General features: G+C 35.8%; 1 protein-coding gene and 1 long non-coding RNA gene across 3 annotated transcripts; one reads left to right on the plus strand and one right to left on the minus strand.

Annotated features, from left to right (window-relative positions):
• The first annotated feature begins 810 nt into the window (after nt 1-810).
• LOC104114198 (eukaryotic translation initiation factor-like) lies at nt 811-3,876 on the plus strand. Of its 2 annotated transcripts, none has more exons than XM_009624578.4 (7): nt 811-913; nt 1,158-1,250; nt 1,393-1,464; nt 1,780-1,880; nt 2,683-2,770; nt 2,880-3,230; nt 3,337-3,876. In XM_009624578.4, exons 1-7 carry the CDS (start codon nt 854-856, stop codon nt 3,586-3,588), a joined length of 1,017 nt encoding a protein of 338 aa, XP_009622873.1. In that variant the 5' UTR covers nt 811-853; the 3' UTR covers nt 3,589-3,876. The 2 variants fall into 2 exon arrangements, with proteins under 2 accessions (XP_009622873.1, XP_009622874.1); XM_009624579.4 differs by having other exon boundaries at nt 1,399-1,464.
• A 1,647-nt stretch (nt 3,877-5,523) lies between these two features.
• On the minus strand, nt 5,524-8,459 carry LOC104092044 (uncharacterized). The gene is made up of 2 exons (XR_685335.4): nt 7,651-8,459; nt 5,524-6,998 (listed from the first exon to the last, which is right to left on the minus strand). It is a non-coding gene; the product is annotated as an uncharacterized lncRNA (long non-coding RNA).
• Nucleotides 8,460-9,700: the final 1,241 nt, after the last annotated feature.

Below are 9,700 nucleotides of genomic sequence, written 5' to 3' on the forward strand. Positions count from 1 at the left end.
AGGAGGGGCTAGCGACACCGAATGTACATTCAAGGACAAAGCGAAAGGTAATGGAGGTGAAAACATTCAAAACTTGTCCGAGCATGAAACAGACATGACCAAAGTTATTTATAATGTAGTAATAAAAAATTGGAGGTTATGAACTTGAAAAGTCATAACCCCAACGAAGAGGCGTGAGTAGTAAATGTAGACTTTTAAAGATCCCGATAAATGGAAAAATTGAAGGAAAAAGTCCAAAAATGAGAAAAAAGATAAAGAAAATTCCTACACTATAAAGATGCCACATGACCTATTTAAATAAAAAAAGGAATAAAGAAAAAAAGAAGAGAAAATGATTTAGAAAAGCAAAAGCAAAACAAAAGAAAAAATAATGTAATTTGTGTGACCCATTTGAATAAAAAGAAATTAAAAAAAAGGTAGCAAGAACCCACTTTTCAATCTTGGAAATGCCCAAAATAGGCACCAAATCAATTTTAATTGATTTTGGTGAGAAACAAGACTCTGTCAATAGATTAGACCGATTAATGCGTCATAAATAATGAGTGTGAATAATATTGTAGTGATGTGTTTAAAATAAATAGTGTTATTTCTTTTAAAGTTGTAGTAGTCTCTTGACACTACTAAATTGTAATATTATAGTGTTAATATTGTTTCGCTCGAGTATTATATTTTACCCCGTTAAAAGATTTATATTATTATTACTCTTTTATGTTATTATTATTTGCCGTGGATATTATTTCTGGACGGGATAGATATATTTTCCCAACAGTTTTGAACCAAACGACCCCTTAGTAGCTAAGTCTAATTCAGTATAAATTGTAGTTACTAGGAAGTTGACAGGATAAATCTTACCATGTCCTTTTCCAGTGAATGCTTTAGGTACACTCGAGATCAACTGCTGAAACTGAGGAAGGTAATAGTCTCTCTTGTGCTTCCTTTGTTCCATTTTAGATGTCATTTGTTCCAGTAATCCGCTCTAATGTAGTGCATATTATTGGGTGTTCAAATTTGCCTTTTTTCTTTAGATTCCCGTGCCTCTCGCCTATGTTTTAGTTTCAAGAAAACAACACCTATGTTTTAGTTTCAAGAAATTTTGGATCGGCCACTAATTTGTTTCTTTATTGTTGTTTTCCATTTGGTTGATTGTTCCTCCCTAGGTGGTTAACATTTCCGATGATATGCTTGAAATCAAACAAGAATTTCCTCTACTGTTTGGTGAAAATGCCCATCGAGGTTGTGCAGATTCCAACGTGAGTATCTGTTAAAAAAGGGATGATAGTATATGCTGTTCTTCTCCATTTTTTCATTTATCGAAAAATGTTTCTTGTATAATCTATTAGATTCTTGCAGTGCACACTTTATGTTGTGAGATGTTGTCTCTTTTTTCTGTAGGTGCAGGTCCAGTCTCAGACTGGTTTTTCCGAGCCACAGTTTGCAAGAACTCCAGTATCTCCCAACCCAGGGGTAATTCTTAATTTTTATGATTCTTCTATCTTTTCCAGAGCACATCCATTATTTATATTGTTTTTCGCTACTGCCTTGTCCAAAATGTGGTGGTGGATCAGGAACATCAGTAGTTCTGTAGTTGAGTTATACAATGTCTTTGCAGTTAGTACGAAAACAGACTTAGGTGTAAGGGATGCAGTATTGCTCACTTGTTTAATTATTCATGATAAATTGATTATATTTAACTACGACGAGTGGCGTATTTCTTTATCTGATATGAAGCTATATATCATTTCTTGATCTCAGAAACTTTTATTTCTGTTTTTGAATCAGGGAGGACCTACTCCTGCACTAATCAAGGCTGAGCTGGCATCGTCAGCAGCTCGAAGAAGCAATCTTTCTGACGATGATCGTGTTTTGAAGACTGTGATGGGGTAAGACTTTTTCTCTGTAATAGTTATGCATTTAACACAAAACACATATGCTTAAATTATGGTTCAGTTCCTCTCTGTCTTCCTGTCTATTGGATGCGTCGCCTCATGTCCATGAGGCTTTTTTATGCGTGTTCTATTATTGCAGAGATATTGTCTCTTTTCGTCTTCTTGAGTCGAGGGTCTTTCGGAAACAGTCTCTCTACTCCCTCGGGTAGGGCTAAGGTCTGCGTACACACTACCCTGCTCAGACCCCACTAGTGGGATTTTATTGGATCGTTGTTGTTGTTATTGTTGTATTATTGCAGAGAGAAGATATTGATATCCCTATTTGGTCTGTATATTAGTCTTTGTGCATACGCGCGTGTGTGTGTTACAGCGAGAGAGATAAGTATGGATCCGTGAGGTTCTTGGTTCACAAGTTTATTTATTAGAGAAATGGTAATTCTATTACAGCGTTATTTGAAGATATGTTTCAGTTATTGTATTCTCTTGTTATTACTATTTTGGTGTTACTTACTCTGTTCTTCCACCCCCCTCCTTTTCTACCCTCTCTTTCTTTTTTTTCCTCCTTCTTTCTCTCCCTCTGCTTCTCCTTCTTATTCTTTTTCTCTTCTCCTTACTTTTCTACGCCGAAGATCTATCGGAAACAATTTCTGTGCCTTCACTGGGTAGGGGTAAGGTTTGCGTACACGCTACCCTCCCCAGACCCCAAGAATGAGAATATACTGGGTATGTTGTTGTTATTTGAAGATATGGAATTTATCTAACTCATTGATACTAACTGCAGTAATATTTATTGCAGTATACTCAACAACCCGACTCTGAAAAGGTTTGATCTCCTAAAAAGTCAATTGATAATTACCGGGATAACTAGTGCAGACATTCTAAAGGTCTGTCCTCTTGTATCGAGAGAATACATCTCTCATTGGTGATTATTTTTCAGTTCAATCTTTTCCATGTTAGTCCTGGAGATTTAACATGTTTTTATCTTCACTCCAGGGTGTTGTTACCTTGATATTTGACAAGGCTGTACTAGAACCAACATTTTGCCCGATGTTTGCCCAACTGTTTTTTGATCTCAATAAAAAGCTGCCTCCATTTCCTTCTGATGAATCTGGTCGCAGAAAGATTACATGCCGGCGTGTTCTATTGGATAATTGTCAGAAGACATTTGAAGGTGCTGACAATCTGCAAGAAGAGGCGAGGCAAATGACAGCACAGGAGCAGGAGTCAGAACGCAAGGACAAAGAAAAGTTGATCAAATTGCGAAATCTTGGCAATATACGGCTTATTGGAGAGCTTTTTAAGCTTAGGATGGTCACTAAAAACATTATTCGTATCATTGTTAAGGTTATTAATTGCTTCCTTTCGCTCATATCATTTTGTTTTTTGCAACGATCAAGTTAGTAGTGTCAAGAACTCTACCAATGATTGTCTTTGTTGGTTCTGTTAACAGGAACTGTTAATGAGCGATCACAAATGTTGTCTGTCAGAGGAGAATGTTGAAGCCATTTGCCAGTTATTCAACAACATTGGCAAGCTGCTTGATAAGAGCCAAGATTCAAGGGACAACATCGATGTTTACTTTGACTGTTTGAAGAAACTGTCGACAAATCCTCAGTTGACTCCACAACTGAGGTTTATGGTTTGCGATGTGCTGAATTTACGATCCAATAACTGGGTTCCTAAGCCAATTTTAATTCTGTAATTGCTTGACGAGCTAAACCAAACTTGCCATTTTTCTTTGAGCCAGCATAAACAAATCAGAAGCTCGTTCTGTCTTTATTTTATGCTTAGATCATGGACATTAATGTTCGATGTCAAAGCACATAAATGTTTTAACCTACATTTACATTCAAGAGCGAAGTACATCATAACTTATGTAAGTAACTTTGGCTAGAATTATGCGTATAACTTGAACACATCTATTATATATATGTTCAAGTTGAGTTACACAATGTCTTTGCAGTTGGTATGATAAACGAATTATATTTACTATGAAGAGTGGCCTATATCTTTTCTTTACATCTCTCGCTCTTTTCCTTTTAGTAAATGAATTTGTCTTGCTGGCTATCTCTCGTTCTTCCCCATTCACTGCTTTATTGCCTTTCTGTTAGATGTCTAGATATCTCTATCATTTAAGACCACACTCCAAAACTTACATTTGATGTGTCGTCACTTGCCTATGAGACTGCTTTTCGTGTACTATTAATGCAGAGTTACGTATTTAGTCTGGATGTTAGCATGCATGAGCTTCTCTCCTAATGAATAATAATCATCGCTTCGCCATGAACGTTCATCCCTTTTTTTACCATTTTAGGGTCGTAAAATAGGAATTCAGGACAATTTTCAGTTTTTCTCGTGCTAATGCCCACGCCATCTTCATGAATTTAGACTACAGGATCCGAATTGCCTAACATCAGAAACGACTTAATGAACAATAGTCATCCCTTCTCCATGACCGTTCATCGTTTTTTGGCGTTTTAGGACCATAAAACAGGAATTCAAGTCGATATTCAATTCTTCGTGTGCTAATATCCACGCCATCTTCATGAATTTTGGCGACGGGCTCTGAATTGCCTAAAATATTGTGGGCCCATTAAAAACGTAAAATACAAGAGGGGAGGGGTAAATTGTGCCAATTTAAAAAATTATTTAATCAACTATGATATTAGTCGACTCTTTTTCCTGCAGACACTGGGTTAGAGCAGCATAACAGTAAAGAATATTAAACAAAGACGGAATAAATGAGACGCAAAGTTTTATACTGGTTCGTGTACCTGTGTGTAGGGCTGCTTATCGGGCGGATTGGGCGGTTAATTACTCTTAACGGTTTGGCTTAACGGTTATCGGCTTTTAAATGTATTAATCCGCTAGCCACCCGATAAGATATCGGGCGGATTGGTATCAATTTAGCTCTTATCGGGCGGTTATTGGGCGGTTTATCGACCTAATTCAATATATATTGCGTGTATTAATTGTTTGCTGACCGCCTAGCATACAAATTCAAAATAAAAAATTATACGTTGAGTCCAGACATACATGTCTGTTAACGCCTACATAAGAATAATGTAGTGTGTCATGTGTTGTAGAGTGAAAAAAGATGCGGTACAACACTGTTGTTCTTCTATTAAACATAGACAACATGCATTAGTTTTAAAAAATAAAAGCAGAGGTGAACCATAGACATCAACTTAAACAATCTTGTTGTAGGGTGGGAGAATAAGCTAAGCTAAGCCAAGCCTGGGATCTTCTGATGCATAGTACGTAAGGGTTCTGATTATTTAGGAATTAGACGTTAGAACTTAGAGATAGAGTACTAGAAGAACTGGAAGGGTTTTTGATCTTATATATATATATATATATATATATATATATATATATATATATATATATATATATATATATATATATATATATTCTTAACGGGTTAACGGATTATCCGTTAAGAAAATTGAATAATCCGCCCCCAAACTGATAAGCCGTTAATAAAAAAAATTCAATCCGTTTCCCGTCCGTTAAACCGTTAACCCGATACCAATAAGCCATTAAGTTTCGGTTTCGGTTCGGTTTTCGATTTCGATTTGGTTTTGAACACCCCTACCTGTGTGTACCTACATCAAATTTCCTTGGGGCATAAGGGTTCTCTTAGATCTTCAAAGTTGATTTATTACAACGGTCGTGGTTTTCCTTCGTTTACCACAACAATGTACATTTGAATGTTTTTCAAGCTTTTGACAGAACTTCTTGATTGTTTTTTATTTTTCTTTCTATATTTTGTGACACTAGTAAACTCACGAATACCGTATTTTACTAACAACTAGAAAGATGTAGAAAGTTTGTATGTGAAGTTGCGCACTGTTCTCTTCTTCTCCGAGTTCTTCATATAGGCAGTGGTTGATGTCTTGAGTTATTTCAGTCACCAAGATCTTCATTGATTGTGAGTGAGATTGAGAAATTCCTTTGATTGAGGCAAGTAATTTTCTTAGAGACTGACCCAAGGGATGCCTCTGAATCAGTCAATAGATGTGGATTGGATTCATATAACAAACTGCACTTTCCTTTCTTACGTTTGCCATATCCTTCTGAGGGATTTTTGGATAGTTAAGTTGATTGAGAGTTAATGTCTTTATCTTTCCTTTTACACAACAAATCTTTTAGTATGTTGAGTTGTCTAATTGATGCTCCTTTGATTTTCCTATGATATCAGATATTTGTACTTCAATTAGCTCTTCCTCTTGTCTTGATCTCTTGAATCTGTACAGATCACTTGCATCACTTGTATTTCTTTCCTTTCGCAGTTATTGCTTCTTTCCCTTCCATTTATCAATTTTCCTACACATATTGGAAAGAGATGAGTATTACCATTATTAAATGTGTCATCAATAAAACTTAAAGTTTAACAATCTCTCACTTTTTGATGATGACAATTAAAAAAAGTAATAATGTAGATGATACTTCCCTGTATGTTTGGTGCTCCTCATGTGTTGTTGAACTGGGGCTCCCCATGACTTATTGCCTCTTCCTTTCTCCCCCTTTGACATCAATCAAAAAGGAGAGAATAATGCAAGACTAGGCAAAACAAATACAACATAGAGATATAGATATGCTAATAACATTAGATATATGCCTACAACAGAGGCATAGTAGCAAATAAGTTCATCTAGTCCAAAAATAACTAATAGTAAAAGTATCAGCAAAAGATTATTTTAGACAAAACACATAGTCGGCCTTAGTTTTTCCATTTAAAGTACTTGAGTGTTTTGATAGTTTTGGTGTAGAAAGAGTCATATGAGGTCTCAACATTCTTTGTAAGATTATCCATCTTGATTGTCATGTTCTAGAAAGCCTTGATCCCTTGCTTTTTGGTAGCTCCAATGTCCATCCTTAGCTAAGCTACATCTGTACATGTCTCCTTGGTTACTTCTCTGATCTTATCTACTTGTTCCGGCATGGTTGTGAGCTTTCTCTTTAGGCCTTCCAACCTTTGCTTAATCCGCTGTAGGTTGCTAGGAGCAGTCGACTGTATCTCAGCTGGCTCAGAAGGTGGTTTAACATTTCCTGGTGCCTCTGGTGCTTTCACTTGTCTTACCCACACATCTTCAACCAGAGTGTAGCCTATCATTGCAAATATAGTCTTATCATAGGTACTAGAGATGATCTTAGGTGAAAAAAGGTGACAAGTCTATCTTCATCACTTCAAGAATGTGTGAAATAAGCAAAGCATAGGGTAAATAAGAGGCAGAGAATGAGACTTCTCTAATACTTTCTAGCATGTACTGACGAATTCACACAAACCAATCAAGTCTTTTGTTTTTTTACAAGACAGTAAAGTACAAAGATGTCCCTGGTAGAAAGAGCTAAAAGAACCAGTTCTTGGTAAAAGAGTAGTTGTGATCATGTGGGCCAACAAACGATGTTCAAATTTCAAGCTTTTAGGGCCAATATCTGGGGGATTTTCAGATAGCATAACTTTTTCCTCATCCAGAGAGACTTCAAAGTTCTTTCCAGGAGTTTTGAACAAACACATTTTAACCATGAAATTTGTAGAAGAGATTATCTCAAATTGATAAGCATCAAGCACAATACAAGTACCCAAAATCATGGATTCCAAATCGTTTTTATCATTCACAAACAGATTTGCATAGAACATTCTCACAGGTTATTCATACATAATGTTCCCAACAGTATCAAATAAAGGTGATAATCGTTGAAAGTAAAAAATTGAGACAATATTACAATACATATCCTTCATAAAAGAGATACTTACAGTGTGTGCATATGCCATGAACTTTGATTTGTAAGATTCACACTTGGATTTCTCCGGTGGTCCGTAGAAAATCATCTTGTCCTTAGGCCCAAAATCAACACTTTCCTTTTACCCTCTTGTATGCAGTACCTTTTGGGGTATGGTCCATGGATCTCTTACCAGCTCTTTTCTAGCTCAAGACTTGGTCTTTAGAAGAGTCACTGCTTTCATCACCGGTTTTGAGAGGGTCAGAGTAAAGGGATAATTTTAGGTTTAGCTGAGTGTCTGCGAAGTGGTGATGAAGCGATGAAGAGTGATGAGGGATGATTAAAAAGGCTGATAGAGAGTGTGAAGGGTTGGCTTGGTTGAAGGGAAAAAGGGATGAAGTGTTGAGGAGTTGCTTCGGCGGTCATATAGCAGGTAATTATCGCAATCAGTCATGTAATTAATGGATACCATCAAAAGACTATGCATTGCATAAGACAATAAAATATTTTTGAAAATACAGTAAGATTCTAGTAAGTAAAAAAAAATCTCTAAGGAGCAAGCATAATACTAATTTGTCTGCATAAAGAGCAAAGTCTTTCTTCCTGGAGAGGTTTTGTAAAAATATCAGCAAGTTGAAACTTATATTAATAAATTCCAATACTATATCACCTTTGGCAACATGATCAAGAATAAAATGATTCTTAATCTCTATATGCTTGGCTCTAGAGTGATGCACATAATATTTTGATAGACAAATAGTATTGGTATTATCACACAAAATAAGAGTAGAAATTAGATGTAAATCATAGTCTAAAAGTTTATGCATAATCCATAAAATCTGAGTGCAACAACTTTCAACTGCAAGATATTCAACCTTTATAGTTGATAGCGCAACATAATTTTGTTTCTTGCTATGCCATGAAATTAGAGCATTTTCCAATAATTGACACGTCCACTAGTATTTTTCTGTCACATGCAAAGTCTGCATCTAAAATACCTTTGAGATTAAAATTATTAGAGAGAGGATACCATAAACCAAATTCAGAAGTAACGATAAGATATAATGATACGTTTTACCGCAGTGAGATGTGATTCCTTGGGAGTCAACAACCTTGCACATTTGCATACACTGAACATTATATTTGATCGACTGGCAGTGAGGTACAAGGGAGATCCAATCATTTATTTATACATAGTTTCGTCAACACTTTTTCCATCTATGCATTCTTCAAGAGATGTTGATGGACTCATAAGTGTTCCACTAGATTTTGCATTATCCATTCCTTTTTAAAAGTTATATTGTATACATGGTTTGGCTAATAAGAATTTCTTTGTATGATTGCTTGATTTGAAGCCTAATGAAGAAGGTTAACTCTCCCATCATGTTCATTTCAAATTCTCCTTTCATAATACTCGAAAATTCTGCACACAAAACATGTTTAGAACTTCCAAAATAATGTCATCCACGTAAATTTGAACAATAAGATTTCTAAAGTTAGACCGTTTAGTAAATAGAGTTGTATCGATATTACCTCATTGTGAACCATGGTCTAATAAAAAGGAGCTTAATCTACCATACCAGGCTCTAGGAGCTTGTTAAAGACCATACAAGGATTTTGATAGTTTGAAGACATGATTAGGATAACATGAAACCTTTGTGAGCTACATAAGCAAGAAGTATACGAATAGATTCTAACCATGTTACAGGACAAATGTTTTGTCATAGTCGATTTCTTCCCATTGTGAGTTTCTTTGAGCTACTAATCTTACCTTGTTACGCATTACTTGGCCTGATTGGTTCAGTTTATATCTGAATACCCATTTTGTTCCTAATATTGATGCACCAGATGATTTTGGAACTAGACTCCACACCTTGTTTTTCTCAAATTGTTCAAGCTCTTATTTTATTGATTCAACCCAGTAGTTGACTTTGAATGCTTCATCCATCTTCTTCAGATGGCGTGGACTATAGCACACGAAAATCAGAATATCGTCCTGAATTCGTGTTTTATTTCCCTAAAATACCAAAAATTGAGGAACGATCATGGCGAAGTGATGACTATTGTTCATTAGTTCGTTCTTG

The sequence above is a fragment of the Nicotiana tomentosiformis genome, chromosome 11 (assembly GCF_000390325.3).
Source record: "Nicotiana tomentosiformis chromosome 11, ASM39032v3, whole genome shotgun sequence".
Lineage (NCBI taxonomy): Eukaryota > Viridiplantae > Streptophyta > Magnoliopsida > Solanales > Solanaceae > Nicotiana > Nicotiana tomentosiformis.